Raw genomic sequence first — 17,944 nt, 5'->3', positions numbered from 1 at the left:
ATGTTTGACTATCATTTACGCTGTATATGCATGGACAGCGGCATAGCTAGCCACTGGGGTGCCTGCATGCGCACTGCACATGGGGGCAGGACTAGCCACCACGGGGTGGGGCTAGCTGCCACCAAGGCGGGACAAGTCACCCACTGGGTGGGGTGAGCCAGGGCAGGGGCCAGCAGTCTCCCCTTCAGCTGGAGGGCAGCTGCAGCGCACTGCAGGCCACGTGCCACACGTGTCCCATGCTATGTCCCATTTTCAGGCAGCGCTGGGCCCGTCCACTGGAAGAAGTCGTGCAGCCCCAGGGCCGCCCGTGGCCCCCCACCCCTTCTCTCCGCTACTGTGCATGGAATATTTCTTGGGGGCTAGAGGTATATGGGGATTGTTTGTCATAAGTCTTATCAGAGGATGGTTTTTTAAAATATAGATAGATAGATAGATAGATACAATAAGAGAAAAGAGTGAGCATTCACCCATTTAAGAGGTTTCTCTGGAAATATTTCTCCCTCCAGAGACACACTACTCTTGACCTGAATACCGAATGTATGAACATTCAGGTCAGCATTTTAAATCAGGAAGCTGAAATGCACATAATTGTATATTGGGCTGTGATCCTTACTGCAAAGGATAATTGGTGCCCAAGACCTCAGCACTAGCTTCCTTTGGGTGTAAAAGGTGCCAAATGACCAGGCTGAAATTAATCCTACAGCTGCTACCACTCCTGTTAGTCTATATCCAACAGGAGCCAGAAAAACCTCAAGCTGTACACCAGACATTCAGGAGAGCAAGAGCTAAACATCCAGACTCTCTGCCTCTTGAGCCCCAAGCCCAAATTACTCTGTAGCAGTTTGACTAGTGCATGGGTAGGCAAACTAAGGCCCGGGGGCTGGATCCAGCCCAATTGCCTTCTAAATCCGGCCCGCGGATGGTCTGGGAATCAGCGTGTTTTTACATGAGTAGAAGGTGTGTTTTTTATTTAAAATGCACCTCTGGGTTATTTGTGGTGCCTGCCTGGTTTTTTTACATGAGTAGAATGTGTGCTTTTATTTAAAATGCATCTCTGGGTTATTTGTGGGGCATAGGAATTCGTTCATTTTTTTCTCTCCAAAATATAGTCTGCCCCCCCAAGGTCTGAGGGACAGTGGACTGGCCCCCTGCTGAAAACATTTGCTGGCCCCTGGACTAGTGGGTAGGTACTGGATTCAGAGCCAAGCCTAACCACAAGAAACTACACCAGAAATATAAAAAGTAGATGTATTAATAATTATAAGATTAGTAGCTTATAAACTTGCAGGAACCTATCACATTAAAAAATAAATAAATAAGAGAAATAGCCATAGTGCAAGAATACATTTGGGAATTTGACCGCAGGACATAAAACTAGAAAACTAGCTTGCCTCTCTCTCATACTAACCATTAGAGCTGCTCTCCGCACTGAAAAACTGGCAAGCAGCACCCGGGTGTGCATAGGTGTGATGATCCAAAACTGAGGCACTAAACAAAGAGCAAAACCACTTTTATGGAAAGAAGCCTGGATCCAGAGGACAACTATTCCTTAGCCTGGATCACCATAACTTTCCAGCACTGAAGTGCGAGTGAACATGACACCTCACCAGGAAGGCATCTGACCTAATTAGCTAGACAGCCATAATGGCCTTGGACTTGCCTCATATGAGCTAATGGAGGGGCAAGGGGGAATTCCTGTTTATGGGAATGAACTTTTTACCCAGCCACAGTGTGCCCAGAAGCCTGAGCCAAAGAGCCATTTTACAATGAACCAAAGAAATGTTCTTCGTTATGCTTCTCAAATCAGCCAATAGGATATAGACTCAAATCTGTAGATTGTAATAGTTTCAGCATAAGCAGTTGCCAGACATGCAATTTATTTTGTTTTGCGAAAAGAATGTTCCTGGGGGGGAAATTGTGTGAAAGACCTGGTCTAAGGTATACGGGGCATGAACTAAAGAGAATGAACTAGGAGCAGAAAGCCCTTGGTTCAAATCTCAGCTTGGCCATTAACTACCATCTCAAAATGATGTAATGAAAGCAGAACTTTAGGGAGAAAGTTGTCCTGGTACAGACAGGTGGCTGTTGAAAAGGAATGTTGAAAGGGTTACAAAGACGAAGGGTTAGAAAGACAAACATTTTGTCTTCTTAGAAAAAGCTACTCTATAAACACAAAGCTATTATTAACAAGTTAAGAAGGATTTTAAAGAGACAATGATATCAAACTTCTGGGGGTTCTTGTATGCATTGTTCCATCTTCAGGGAAGCAAAGGTAATTTTTCTGCATCATCATCATCATCATCATTATTATTATTATTATTATTATTCCACCACCCTATACCCGGGAGTCTCAGGGCAGTTAACAGAATAAAATCAAGAGCTCGAGGACCTCCCAGCCCAATAACCTCATGAGACAAGTAGGAAGAAACTTGCAGCAATATACTTTTGAATATTTTCTTCTTTTCTACATTTGAATGGCATGGCAACTAATTTCCTGAAATAAATAAAATGTTGCTTTTTTATCACTATAATCCTGTCTCTGGGGCTCCTTTTTAGTGGCCTTCCACACCCAGTTTCAGATGGTGGGGGGGGGGACAAGCCCTGACCTCCAGTTGCCTGCATCATCACTGCATACTGGGATGGAGGGAAAGTGAGGGGAGGCAGCAGCAGGTTCTATGTGGTGCAAACACACCAGCAGGAACTGCAAAGATGAATTTCAGAGAAAGCAGTTCTTAGTAATAGAGGTACATGATGACAGATTTAGAGGAACAATCCAGTAAACCAAACATGGGATGGAGGTGATGTGTCAGAAAAGAGACATCTCTGCTGTTTACTTTGGATTATCCTTTATACGAATATTAAAACCATCTATCTCTTTTCAAAAAGAGAAGAACTTAACATGATTAGTAAATGATGGTGTCTGCATGGTGCAACAGCCATCTTTTATTATTAAACCTCATTTCTAAGACACTGGCGTTACATTGTTAGAAAACAAATATGTATCTCCTGGTGTCTTCTAATCCCAATGAAAATCTTCAATTAAATTAAGCATCAGTTCTTTGAGACAATTCAGGTTCTTGAGGACAATCCACACAACTGCATTAGCACCTCAAAAATTGGATAGAGTGGATCCATGCAAGATTCAGCCCTTGGTAAATAGTTATGTGTGTGATTCTCCTTTACAATCCATATTTAACTATGGAATAATTTTGGGTCACTGGGTAGATTGTGAAGCAACCACACAATCATATCAACATGTGCAAGTTGAGCATAGATCCATACAAGGCACATTCCTACTTTTCTACTTGGATTGTGCAACTTGGATGAAAGTTTTTGTGTGTGGAAGTAAGGTCCATTGGAATCAACTGTGCTTGCTTCCAAATAAATGAATTTAGGATTGGGATTCCAGACTGTATTTTACGTACAGCTGAATTATCACAGTGTGAGTTTCTTTGGTGCCAGATAAATCACACATGGCAGAGCCTTTGGCTCTCCTTACTAGACTAAATATAAATATCCCTTTACCTTTGTGAATCATCTTTGAAAAGGAATGTGCATATCCCTCTCATATAACTGTGGATCATCAAACCAGCTGATGGATACTATAGCTTGCCAAGAATCAGGCATCAAAACTCTTGTGAACTGGTTTGATGTTAAAGAGGGCTGCTGGCCATGGTTACCTATGAAGTGTTGTGTAACATGAAACTCTGCCGTACATAAATCACTGGCCTTTAGTATCCTGCATCTGGAGCTTAGATTTCTTGGTTAATGTCAAAAAAGACATTTGTTTCATATAGCATTCAAACATTCCACAAGACAGAAAGCATTCTGGGTTCCTGGCTCCATCAAATTTGTAGACTACTATTGGAAAAATCCTAGGAGGACCCCTAGAGGATCTCTAGATGACAATCACGTCAGGAAGATAATAAAAACCCAATCATTTCAATCATGAACATCCTAACCAAATCAAATCTTTCATTACAGCGGACAGCTCCATTAAAAGATACAGAGAAGCCAATGAAGGCACTTGTTGAAGAGAATGTACAGAAAACAAAGCAGCACAATGAAAAACTGGTCTCTGGAAGCAGTGTGATGTAAATTCCTTGCAGCAGAGGCCTATCTTCTTTTGCTGATGCTGCTCTGTACATTGATGTATTACCTAAATAACAATAAGCTCCCTTGGTGCAAGGCATATGAATTAATTCTTCTAATACGTGACCTTCTAAAATAGGACTGGGGGACATTTTTCAGCCCAAGAACTGCATCCTCTGAGACGAAACCTTCCAAGGGCCACATATCATTGGCAGGTGGGGCTGGTATATTTATTGTTTAATTGTAACTGGAATTCTAGAAATTATGGAACTATTAGTGGAAGGTGCAGATATACAAGGCAAAGAAATGAATATTTCAGGCACCAGTATTACTCCATTGTGTTGGTTGCCTAGACGGCAATAACAAGATACAGGAACTGTTATCCATTTCCTCCATTAACACAAGCATGTTGGTAATATCCCTTAAATGATCTGTTTTATTTGAGTTCTGTAAGAGTTGGATTATGAACCTTCTGGCCTAAATCCAGCATCTGTATTTCTTCTTCATTCGGGGTAAATTAGCACCAATGGACTGAAAGAATATCTGCCACCAGGGTTTATTTATAGCATGATCAGAATGTCAGTTGTTGCATTAGCTGAACAATGGATGCACCCGGAATACACAGGTACTGTAGATCTGCAACTGTAAAACTCAGTCCTTTGTATTCTCTTCTTTTTCCATCTGGAAAACAGACATGGGTAGGCACAGGAGCTGGAGAAAGGAAACCAGCGTGCCCTTAAATACTTGGCATCTCCTTGTATTCCAGCCATGGCAAGGTCTGTGCTAACACACGCTGTTCTAAAACAGTAATTCGCAAGTGATGAATCAGGGCCACCAATGAATCACACAGAAGTTTGCCATGATGGTGTTCAGATATTCCAAGAGAAGAAACACACACGAAAATAATCCAAAAATCAAATAAAAAAAAGGCAGAAGCATGGTGTTAGGCTACACAGATAGATGCTACACATGTTTAATAGCCAATGAGTCCCAGACAGAAAGTGAAATTTCAGCGTTAACTGGTTGCCTTCGGTCAGGTCTTTGTGCAGTTGTTTTCTGCAGGAGGTTTTGTATCAGAATCCAAATTTCAGGGCCAAATTTCATGTCATGTAGCTCTGATTTTAAGGGCAATGTTTTTGTTTATTTTTCTAAGTAGCCAGAATTTCTATGGATTGAGACCCTAGCACAGGAACATAGGAAACTGACTTATACAGAATCTGACCATCGTTCCATTTTAGCTCAGTACTGTCTACAGTGACTGACAATGGTTCTTCGGGGTTTCAGACCAGGAGTCTCTTCCAGTCCTACCTGGAGATGCCAGGAATTGAACTTGGGACCCGCTGCATTCTGGTGCCTAAAAACATATAATGATGGCGCCAAGTGAGCCTCCCTGGAGAGAACATTCCACAAATGAGGAGCCACCACAAAAAAGGCCCGTTCTCGTGTTGCCACTCTCCAGATAATAAATAAAATAAGTAAATAATATGTATTCCTGTTAATATTTGTTCAGCAGTACATTTTCCCATAACTCTCCTAAACACAAAAGGTATTTTAAAAGTGGATTTGCTGCACCAGGGTGATAAAACAGTTTAATCAACTTCAATTGCACAAACCTACGTTTCTGGTATGTGTTTGAAACGCTCTGGCAAAATACTGATAATCTGGAGGTGACCTTAGACTTCAATCTTACGCTTGCTTTCCTAGGAATAAAGCCCACTGAACTCAGTCGAACCTCTGGATAGACATGCATACAACTGAGCTGTACAATATTTTGTAATCAAGTAACATCTCTATTAAAACCCACCTTTTGCATTCCAGTATTGATGCATTTCACTGTTAATTGCATTCCACTACCACGCCATCTATTTTGCTTTCACTTAAGGGGATTCAATCAGTTTTGCATGCCACTGGCCTCTTTGCCTATGCTGTAAGCAATAGCGCATAAATCTTTATGTTTAGCTTTGTTGTTCGTATATCAGTGGCAAGGGTTCTTCGCTGAGAGGATTTCCCTGCCTAAAGGTTTGCTCGTTTAGAAGCATAATTTAGCCTCAGAGAGAAATAGACTTCCTTTAAAATGTATTACTAGTAAAACCACGTTCTCTAAATTTAAATTCATATCCTTGATTCCCTTTTCCGGCACATAATGATTTGCTCTCGGATGCTAGCCTGTGTCAGCCTTTGGGCTCCTTCCTGTTGAAACACCACCCTGGTTCCTACTGAATAAGAAGCAGCTATTCAGGATAATGGGGCTGTTCCTATCTGGAATTGCGGGTTTTTGACAATCAGCACCATCAATGGAATATCTGATTGTCCCTGTTAACACTGTGCAGTTTCAAGGGATAAAAAACCAGCTTTTATCATATCATTGCCCAGTAAAAAGAATCTGGAGAAGAAGAAGAAGAAAAAGGACTATTGGCACCCAGCACACTGCTAGCATTGGATAAATATTAAATAGCTGTGCACCACCAAAGAAGGATCTGATGTGATAAGAACTGTGACAGTTGGCAATATAAGCAGGAGCAATGTTTTATCCAAGTGCCAGGAGTGTTTTCAATAGCAGGTCAGAGGAAGAAACAAGAGATGGCAGCTGCAAATGGCCTTGACTCCTTGATGTGCAGCCAGCAGCATCTGTTGTGAGTTGGTAGAGTAACACAAGGCTTCTGTGAGATCATGATGTGGTTAAAGATTTGCGGAGGTGGGGTGGGGTGAGTTTCAGTTGTGAGGAAGGGATGATCCACATCCCTTATTCCTATTGGTGGAACCACCTTGAAATTCCAGATGTTAAAGGGACAACATGTCCACCTACAGGGGTACAATCCTAAACCTTTACAATTAGCATTCACATTTAGTGGATGTTGTGGGGGACACGGGTGGCGCTGTGGGTTAAACCACAGAGCCTAGCACTTGCCGATCAGAAGGTTGGCGGTTCGAATCCCCGCGACCGGGTGAGCTCCCGTTGCTCGGTCCCTTCTCCTGCCAACCTAGCAGTTCGAAAGCACATCAAAGTGCAAGTAGATCAATAGGTACCGCTCCGACGGAAAGGTAAATGGCGTTTCCATGCGCTGCTCTGGTTCGCTAGAAGCGGCTTAGTCATGCTGGCCACATGACCCGGAAGCTGTACGCCGGCTCCCTCGGCCAATAAAGTGAGATGAGCGCCGCAACCCCAGAGTCGGCCACGATGGGACCTAATGGTCAGGGGTCCTTTTACCTTTACCTATTTGGTTGTGGGGAGTTAAAGCCCACTCTGTCAAATTGGTGGCAATTAGATGGTCACGTACATAGATCACATGGTATCCTAAAACAAACTTTTTTTTCCAAAAGAAATAAAAAATTAAATAATAACATTTCTATCAAGCCATATGGGACACGGGTGGCGCTGTGGGTAAAACCTCAGCACCTAGGACTTGCCGATCGCATGGTCGGCGGTTTGAATCCCCGCAGCGGGGTGCGCTCCCGTCGTTCAGTCCCAGCGCCTGCCAACCTAGCAGTTCGAAAGCACCCTTAAGTGCAAGTAGATAAATAGGTACCGCTTTATAGTGGGAAGGTAAACGGCGTTCCGTGTGCTGCACTGGCTCGCCAGATGCAGCTTGTCACGCTGGCCACGTGACCCGGAAGTGTCTGCGGACAGTGCTGGCCCCCGGCCTGTAGAGTGAGATGGGCGCACAACCCTAGAGTCTGTCAAGACTGGCCCATACGGGCAGGGGTACCTTTACCTTTTATCAAGCCATATAACATTTAAATGACAAAGTGGAACTTCTGGGATGTGGGCATTCAGTGTCTCAAAAGCTCTCTCTCAACCCTAGATTTGATAGAACCCTATTCTGGCATTTTCAACTCACAGAATTCACATGACCCAATTAGCACCAGTTCCACATAACTCCATTGGGAGAGGCGGTCTAAAGATGGCAGCAGGGGGGAGGGGAGCTTCTGTACAGGCATAGGTTCCCCATGCAATTTATAATGTGCTTAAATTATGCAGGAAACTTATGCCTGTAGAGCAGACTCCAGATATTTAGACCGGAGTTATTTATTTTAGTTATATACTGCTCTATACCCACAGGTCTCAGGGCGGTTCACAGAATAAATCAGGGTGATTCACAGAATAAATTTATACTCCTAAATTTTGGGGAGCCTGTTGGCTTCCAGATCTTGCTGGACTACAGCTGACTGGGGCTGGTGGGAGTTGGAGGCCAACAACATCTAGAGCAACCTTTCTCAACCTGTGGGTCCCCAGATGTTGTTGAACTACAACTCCCATCACCCCTAGTTAGCAAGGCCAGAGCTCAGGGTTGATGGGAGTTGTAGTCCAACAACATCGGGGGACCCACAGGTTGAGAAAGGCTGATCTAGAGGGTCACAAGTTTCTCATCCCCATTTTATACTCACCCACTCCAGGGCACTTAGGCTGAAATTGTATGTGCACTGACTGGGGAGTAAGCACCATTGAATTCCATGGGATGTACTTCTAAGTCAATATAAAGCAGAGGATCAGGCTGCATGTCTCCAATGTATCAATAGGACTAAAGTGAACTTGATTGACTGAAGGAATGCAGCACCCCCCTTGGCTGAATTTGTGAAACTAAATCACAAAGAATGAGGCAGGGACTAATGGACTCAAAGGCATATATATGGCAGATATAGTGTCCCCTTCTTCCTTTCCATCAGTGTCACTGGATCTTTACTAGCAGAACTGCAACAGACGAAGGTTTGCCTCTGCACATGGATGGGTTTTTTTGGCAAGAATGCCCAGCCAGAATAAAAAGATGTCAACTGTAAAGCAAGACATGAAGCATGAAGAAGGAATCTGGGCAGCAATCAATTTCAGGAACAGCCCCTCAGCCAAACAGGTGTGTCAGTAACTAACTAACTCAAGCTCTCTAGACTGAGAAAGCAGAAGGTGGCTTCCTATATTCCTGTGACTTTGGCTTCCCAGTTTCTATCAGGAGGTTCAGAACTTCTCACCAGAGAGCCAGTGTGGTGTAGTGATTAAGAGCGGTAGACTCGTAATTTTGTGAACCGGGTTCGATTCCCTGATCCTCCACATGCAGCTGCTGGGTGACCTTGGGCTAGTCACACTTCTCTGAAGTCTCTCAGCCCCACTCACCTCACAGAGTGTTTGTTGTGGGGGAGGAAGGGAAAGGAGAATGTTAGCCACTTTGAGACTCCTTCGGGTAGTGAAAAAGTGGGATATCAAATCTGAACTCTTCTTCTTCACCAAGGTTTCAGACTTAGCAGGAAACCTGTGGCCTTCCAGATGTTGGTTTCAGCCACAGGTCCCTCAGCCCAGATGTATGGCTTCAGTCTAAGTCTTCAGAGACTGGCAGGGCAACGGCTAAGGGCCTGCTAATTCTACAACCTAGAGGTTGAATCTGTGGTATCTGACATTATCTTATTTTTTAAAAAACCCAAGGGAGAGAAAAAATATATTTCCCACTCTGTCACTGAAACATTCACAATACGAAGCAGGTCAAATGCGTATTTCTTCCTTGAGGGCAGGCTTGCAGAAGTTGAGAACCATCAATCTGAACATGGTCCATCAAGCATGGCCTGCCAGGTGTTTGATGACCCTTCTGTCATTGCAGTCCCAGGGAGGCAGTGAAAACAGGTTCCTGATGGGTTGGCATGCAAAATTGTGGGCAGCGTTCTAGGAGGAGGGCTGCTCCTGCCTCAAGCGAAGACACCTGCATTTCCATATTCCACCTTCAGAACATTGCATCTGCTGGTGGGAGGGAATGAGAACGGAACCCAGCAGAATTATAACTGGTCCTGGGGTCTTCTTCTTTTCATCTCAGTTTTCAGCCCATTTTTATTAATAACAAGGTGGGGAGCATTTCGCTGTAACTTAATGCATTTAATGCCTGCATTTGTTTTCAAATATTGTTGCACAGGAGTGAACAGAAACAAATGGCAAAATTGCTTTTGGCCTGTAGGTGGAGTAAGAAGAACATTCTTGGGGAAGCAGAAATTTGCCACAAAGGTCAGTTTAAAATACCATATTCACAGCCAGATGGGGAAGGAAGGAGATATTTAATAATCTTTGAATATGTAAATGTGAAATCTATTATGAACCGTTCCACATGAAGACAGTTTTTGTCCAGTCCTTCTACCTTAACATCAGCATCAAAAGTGGGAAGCTTGTCTTCTAGTTTCACCATATAACTCAATATTTCTTCATCTGAAAAAAGGCATTATAATTTGATGGTTTAAAATAAACTTTGACATTTGAACTGTATTTCCTTTTGATTTCAGTAATGAAGCTAGTAATGATTTCAGTAATGGAGCAAGTCCTGCATCTGTCATAGATATGATGGTGTCACACAGTTTGGGCTATTAGTACTCCATCTGTAAAATGGGAATAACAATAACCTCACTTATTTAATTACATTATTTCTTTCACAAAATTTAGAAAGCACTTGATTATTATTTTTTTAAAACAAAGTGATTTATAGCTTCAGAGAGTTGCTGTTAAAATGAGAACAGCAATTATTTACAGTAAATAAAGGTTATATAAAAAGTATAATGCATGTTTTGCTAATATGTTTGTTATAAATACTGCACCATAGACACATCATAAAGCGTCAGAAATTATTGTTTTTATACCTTGAAACCATATTAAAACAAGAATATCTGCCACCTTAAAAATATGTCTATCATAAAATAAAGATGAATTATTCATACACACACACTAATTTTCATAGTATGTAGATTACACATACCAATTCAGTATAGTGACAGGCTACAATATACTATGCACACTTTTTCTGGGAGTTGATACCTTGAATGCAATGGGGCTCTCTGCTGAGTAAAGACACAAAGAAGTACATTGCCTAAGACAGAACCACATCCTTGGTTGAAATACCATCTCTGACAAGAACTTGCTTGAGGCAAGCCACTGCTTTTTCAACATCACTCCCTTATCCACTGTGTGAGGATGATCAGCAACCTAATGATTCTGCTGTAAGGATTTGTGAAATAATGTGTAACAGCACTCTGAACGATCTCCAGTGCTAAATGCAATAACTTATGAATTCCATCCATTTCAGTTTTTTGCCACACGGTGGAGCCCTCAATTGCAGTAACGGTGTGCTATCCCAGGATGATAACAGTGTCTATAATTACTTGTAAAACTTGTCATTTTATATTAAAACACTGAACGCTTTTATTAGTTGTGTAAATAATGAATTGGGGCTAGTGGATTAATACATTATAATGCATGACGGGGAGAAGCAATTATGTAATTTTAACATCCGCAATGAAGAAAATGTAGGTGGTTTGTGCACTTATTGAATACTCATGAAGGCTGGTGGAAGTTTCAGCTAGAGCTTTGGAGGGCTTGTTTATTTTATTGGTGACTCAATCCCCAGTCCTTGGAGAATGGCTTGTAGCATTGGATCAGGCTTGAGGTGGGCTGCGTGCTCTGGCATCACCCGGGTTATTAGACAGGATAACCAAATAGTGCCTGCAGAGGCAAAGGCAGTATACCTCTGGATAGCAGATACCAGCAACAAACAGCAAGGAAGGGGGTGTTGTCTTAATGACCTTGTGAACTTGCCAGAAGAAAGTTGGGAGCAGAACGGCAAGCTAAATGGGGAAGGGCTCTGGCTCAGTGGCAAAAGATCTGTCAGGCATGGAGAAGGCCCCAGGTTCAATCTGCAGTAGCATCTCCAGTTAGGGACTAAAGAGGCTTGTCTGAAACCTTGCAGAGTCACTGCCAGTATCCAATGCTGAGCTAAATGGACCAAGGGTCTGACTTGGAATGAGGCAACTTCCTAAGTAAATTCTTGTACGCTTCTGGCCAAATGATATGTAATTGTCGTTGTCTTCAGTGTTTTCCAACCTTGGGTCTCCAGCTGTTTGGACTACAATTCCCATCATCCCTGACCACTGGTCTTACTAGCCAGCCACCCAGCAATTATATATTGTTTGAGGATGGAGGGGGTGCAATATTCTCTAAACAAAAGTGCTTTTTAGAGAGATAACACATACTGTTCCTGCACAACACATGGCATTTTTGCTTGACCAACTGATATTGGTGAAGGCCCCAAGATCTGAGAAAGGTACTGTTACATTTAGACTTGGAGAAATTTAATTTTGGGGTAATGTATTCAGCTGGAGTTGCCTCTGGTCAAGAAGGATATTGAAACAAGAATTAAGAAAGTTCAAGGAGAGAAGGTCCAGAGGATAAGTCATTATGAAGAAAGATGGGGGCCAGGGGAAAATAATAAGCCCCTCTGTTCTAGAATGTACCTATAGTCTTTCTTGGAATAGTCAATAAAACATTCCTTTAGAGATGCTTTGGGATGCTGTGGCCCATTTCTCTTCATTCCATAGCAATTCTCTAAGTTGGTGATGGACCATTCTTCTTTGTTGTAAATACAAAATTCCCCAAAGGGGTGTGAAATAATAACACCAAGCCGGTGGTCCACATGTGTGACAGCTTGTTTGGGTGAGATGGGATGACTTCATAAGCCAAAAGAAAAGAGGAAAAAAAGGTGGTGTACATGGTGGAAGCAGAATCTACATCAAACTGTCTGGATCCCTTCTAATTACAGATTGTACTTTAATGTTGGAACCCAATGTACACTCATTTTTATTTTTAAAAAAGTTCCACTGAACAAAACAGAGCTCACATCTGAGGATCACAGTGTAACTGCCACTGAGCTGGCAAAGAAAGCTGGTTGTGACTGTCGTCTCTGATTTCACGTCCGCCCCCCCCCCCCCCGCCCCTCTCAGTTCATTTTTTTCTCTGTGGAAGGATGAGAAAAGGAATCACTGACGCCAGCAGATAGCAGCCTAGACTTCAAACCATCCTTGATCGATTTCAAAGAGCTCCCGCTTAATAAATATTTTTACCCAATGTTACCTGTAATTTGTGCACCTTACTGATACATATATAGACAAAGGGACTGATGCCACAATAGTTCTATTCGATCATTCCGAAGAAGCCAAGTGGAGGGGGCCGAATTTACCTCTTGTCGGTTCAGCGAGAGGAAACAGGACTGTTCCAGCGAGAAATGTGGATCCAGTTGTGTTTCTCACCAATGCTGCCTTTCTTAGTGCATATCTTACAAGGCAGCTGCTCAGTTGGTTGGCTCCAAACCCCACATAACCTGTGCACTATTCACTCTGAAGCAAATGCCGCTGGGGGGGGGGAGGGTTCCTGCGGACTAAACGTGTGACTACTGCCCTCTTTCGAAGGGTAGCCTTTTCTGTGCGTGGCGGGCAGCTGGGAAGTGCACGTCGACCCTCGCTCCCCGCTTGCAAGGGTCAAATGCCCCTGCGTTTGTGTCGCTGTTGCCGGGAAGCAGCCCACCCCTCTCGCCAGCCTGGTTTTCCTGCTCCGTCCCACGCTCCTCTGCCCCTCCCACTCTAGCAGAAGGAAGGCTCTTTGAAAGCAGCGCTCGGCTCCCATCTTTTCTTCTAAACGTGCCGAATCCTTTGTGCTTCCCAACCCGGGTGGGAGGAGGGAGGCGCGGGAGGAGGGGGCCCGTGGCCGCGGCCGCCCCGTCGGAGAAATGCCCCCGATCGCGGCTGAGAAGCTAACCAGAGGGGAAACAAAACCCACTCCCGGGGTCAGAGTGGCTCGGGAGGCGCCCCCTCTCCTCGCAGGAGCCCCCCACGGGCAGCCACTCCCCGACGGCGGGCCCCACTTTTCTGGGGCCATCGCCGCTTTAAGCGGAAAGCCACGCTGGGCGGTGGGCTGGGTCGGCGCGCTCCCCCCCCCCACCTCGCTCTCCCACGTGGTCTGGGCGCTTGTGAATTGCCCTAGCTGGAGGGTCTCGCTGCAGACGCCGGTCCCGCCGCCCGGAGAAGAGCGCTCTCTCTCCTTCTCCGTGGCGGGCGGCTGCTTCCCTCCGGCGGACTTCTCGGAGCAGCGCCGCGCCATGAGCGGAGGAGGAGGCAGCAGCCGCGGGCGCCGGGAGAGCCGCGGGGCCGCCCGGCCGCCGGGTCCCAGCGCAGCAGACTGAGGCAGCGGCGGCGGCGAGAGCGGGACGAGGCGGAGGAGGAGAATGCGACGCGCGGGTCTGGCCGGGCTGGGCTTGGTGGCCGGGCTGTGGCTGCTGGCCGTGGTGGCGCTGGCGGGGCTGTGGAGCGGGCGCGGCGCCCCGGAGCCCGGCGTCGAAGCGGCGTCGAGCGGCCGCCTCCTCCGGCCGCCAAGCCAAGCGGCGCAGAAAACTTTCCGCGCGCTGCTTACGCTGCCGGGACAACCCTCGGAGGGGCCGGGCGAAAGTGGGCAGGAGCCGCCGCCGCCTGTTCCCGCGGATCCGCCTCGGGGCGTCGCGGAGCCGCCCGTGCGCGGCGGGATCTTTTGGAGCCGGGCGCTGGAGGCGCAAGTGCCGCCGGGCTTCTCGGCCGAGGAAGCGGCGTCGTGGCTGCGGGCGGCCCGCGAGGCGCGCGTCGTGTCCCTGGAGCGCGGCGGCTGCGGGCGCAGCTCCAACCGGCTGGCGCGCTTGTCGGACGGCAGCCGCGCGTGCGTGCGCTACGGCATCAACGCGGAGCAGATCCAGGGCGAGGCGCTCTCGTACCACCTGGCCGGGCTGCTGGGCATCCAGGAGCGGCTGCCCCCTTTGGCGCTGGCGCGGGTCGAAGCCCGCGGAGGGCAGTGGGCTCCCGTGCGCGACGAGCTGCGCGGTTCCCCCTGGGCCGACGGCGCCGTGGTGAGCCTGGCGCGCTGGGTGGACAACCTGACCGACGTGGTGGCTCCCGCCCCCTGGCGGGCCGAGGCGGGCGCGGCGGCGACGTCGGGCCCCCGTCGGCTGCAGCCCCTGTCGGCCGGGGAGCTGCGCGGCCTGAGCCAAGCGCAGCTGGTGGAGCTGGTGCAGTGGAGCGACCTGATCGTCTTCGACTACGTGACGGCCAACTTCGACCGGCTGGTCAGCAACCTGTTCAGCCTGCAGTGGGACCCGCGGGTGATGCAGCGCGCCACCAGCAACCTGCACCGGGCGCCCAACGGCGGGCTGGTCTTCCTCGACAACGAGGCGGGCCTGGTGCACGGCTACCGGCTTCTGGCCATGTGGGACAAGTACAACGAGCCGCTGCTGCGCTCCGTCTGCGTCTTCCGAGAGGCCACCGCCCAGCGGGTGCGGGAGCTGCACCGCGCGCGCAACGCCGCCGCCCAGCTGCTCCACCTTTACCGGACCCGGGAGCCCCTGGCCGGCGTCTTGGGCTTCCTCTCAGAGCAGCAAGCGCAGCTACTGCAGGACCGTGTCGACTTTGTCCACAAGCACATTTTGCACTGCAAAGCCAAGGCTGCCTCGCTGTGACCCCTCTGGACCTGGGTGGATTTAACATTTCAATGGGCGTAAGGAAGGCACTGGAAGTGTGCCCGGTCGGGCAGTGTCCCTAAAGGAGGTGAACGCAGGGGCCGCGGTTGTAGGTGGATGGAACGCAGCTTCTGGTCTAGAGCACTTCTGGAAACCTTGCCTTGAAATATCTGACCAGCCTGCCGAAAAATGAACTTCATAATTGAGAGCATTTTTTTTTTTTTTGTGGGGAAGGTGTAGAGACTAGTTAATGGTTCCCAGACATTTTCCTGCTGGGATCCATCAGCAGAATGTGGTCTTCCTTTGTTTGGTGCACACAGTTTAAATTCCAACCCCAAAAGTGAAATTTCTGACTAGGCAACCTTATGCAGGCTGTACTCCCAGCTTCCCACCCTGTCCTCAAAAAGAGACCTGGGTTGGCTTAGATTTTTGTCAGAGGGATGCACTGAAGACAATGGCCTTTTTAGGTGTAAGGTATAATGCTGCCCTGATGCACCTGTCATGCACTATTGTCTGCTATAAAACTAGGCCAGGTAATATCCTTCCATTGCACAGTGTGTTGTTTTTCTTTTCTTTGTGTCTGAAGTAATTAGGGTCCAAAATAACTTTGAGGGACTCAGTTTGTGGCCTGGGAGTATGTGATGCTGGAACTAAATGGGTGTGGTCCTAACTAGTCCCTTGGATAAGAGGCCACTGGGAGCCTCCTGTAACATCATGGCATAATGATAATAAGTGTATCTTTTAATTGCTATATATTTCCCTGTATTAATTTCATGCCAAATTTCTCTTTCAAGTGTGCCCCCCCCTTAATTGCTCTTATAAGAGCATCCCTTAAGAATTCACTCTGAAATACTCTGTGCAAAAGCTGTTGCCATGGTTGGGTGGAACTAGCTATCTTTCCCTTCCAGTGGGGATTTGTATGTGCACAAGATTCCCTGTAACAATCCCCTTTATTTTAAATGAAAAAGTACTTGCTATCCAGTAACAATCTGCATCTATCCCACTTACGGACTTGCATTTTCCTGTGGCTCTTCCTAGCCAGGGCGGACATAGTTTTGACAAAAGTTAGTATTTTTAAAAAGAAGAAGTGATGAGAAAGTCACTATTTCAGTAGCTCTTGACTTTAACCAGTGAGAAGAATTTGGCAAATATCATTAGTTTCTCTGTGTGTCTGTTTTTATATGTAACCACTGCTGTACAGTAAATAATTGACTAATGGGGTGATGGAGGAGAAAATATTCCCAGGTTTATATAGTATTGTCAGTGTATTAAAATGTTTTGATGCATTAATCTGGAGGAGGAAAACATCAGTTTCATGCACTTTACTTTGACTTTTCTTATTTTTTTTATAAAAAGACTTTTTTATTTTAAAAGAAGTCTGCATTTTAGGTACATGACATATGTTCTTAAGCTCTTCTGTAACATACTAAAGAAATGGATATTTCAGTAAAAATGTGTTAAAAGTTTTGCCTTTTTTGTGTTCAAGGTTTTGGCTTTATGAAAAGCAATGTTTTTCTTCCGACACTTTCCCTTCTCTTTCCTTATTTTAATGGGTGTTTTTCTTTATTTGGGATAAAAGAGTTAAGTTGTTCCATACAGAACTTGCTCTTTAGAGTTAATTTTGCAGCCTCTCTCCCTGTGCCTTAGCTTATCCAAAACCCTGTGCTCATCAAGAATGCATAACACGCATGTCTAATGGTTGCTGCTGATTTGAGTAAGAATTCCTGCACAAATTTCCAGGAGAATTACTGTGTATTTTTAAAAACTGACTTGATTCAGTCAGTTCAGGTTTCAGCACTGACTGCCCCTGCTGGTTGCTTCTCACACACTGGTGAAAAACCTGTTATAGTAGTACCATGAGCTATAAAATCAGAGCATCTCTGAGAGCATGTGCCATATTCAGCAGCTGTTAATTCCTTTTCCATTTTGGTTTCTGGGAAACCAATAACAAATGGAAAAGTCTATGACTTACTGTTCATGCCAGAATAATTCAGGGCTTCGTTTCAGCTTAGTTTCTATCCAGATCTAGGTGGGAGGAGGGGATAGAAGCTGAAATGAAATGTGTACATAATTGCCACTAAAGTTCAAAACCCCCATCTAGCAAGGGAGATCCATTATCTAACCAGCGCCAGTGCCCTTATCAGTGTGTATTGTAATGCTTGTTTGGGTTCCAGGGAACTGGCTGGCTATGTCTTCTGGTGCGCGTGAATACAGGCTGTCAATAGGTCGTACGTGACCAGAACTGGTTTGGGTCTTTAAAGTCTTTTGGCAGCCTTGATTGAGCTTCTGAGGAGCCACACGGTACAGTAAGGAGGGCAATGTTATAAACGCCTGTCTTTGTAAACACAGGATGTAGAGGTATGGAATAAAGCGGCTGAATTCCCTCTGAACTGTATGTGCTTATCAGATAAGACTATAATCTCTGCCGCATCTGGGGAGATGTCTGCCTTCATAGACTGGAGGTCAGAGGGCATTTTGCAGGCATCAGATAAAGTAAGTGCAGTTGACATCGTTTTGAGCATACAAATATCCTTTGTAAGCTAAGAGCTTCGTCACCAACAGATTGCACCCTTTCTGGTAACAACGCT

The 17,944-nt window shown here is 45.9% G+C and overlaps 1 protein-coding gene across 1 annotated transcript; it reads left to right on the top strand.

The window, feature by feature from the left end:
- Positions 1 to 13,878: 13,878 nt before the first annotated feature.
- FJX1 (four-jointed box kinase 1) lies at positions 13,879 to 16,823 on the top strand. Its single transcript, XM_053388120.1, has one exon. It carries the CDS (start codon positions 14,103 to 14,105, stop codon positions 15,354 to 15,356), a length of 1,254 nt encoding a protein of 417 aa, XP_053244095.1. The 5' UTR covers positions 13,879 to 14,102; the 3' UTR covers positions 15,357 to 16,823.
- Positions 16,824 to 17,944: the final 1,121 nt, after the last annotated feature.

This window comes from Podarcis raffonei, chromosome 1, assembly GCF_027172205.1.
Source record: "Podarcis raffonei isolate rPodRaf1 chromosome 1, rPodRaf1.pri, whole genome shotgun sequence".
NCBI classification, from domain to species: Eukaryota; Metazoa; Chordata; class Lepidosauria; order Squamata; family Lacertidae; genus Podarcis; species Podarcis raffonei.
This window is presented reverse-complemented; position numbering and strand designations above follow the sequence as displayed.

Coding starts and splice junctions, on each gene's coding strand:
- FJX1 (XM_053388120.1), top strand. CDS start 14,103: ATGCGACGCGCGGGTCTGGCCGGGCTGGGCTTGGTGGCCGGGCTGTGG.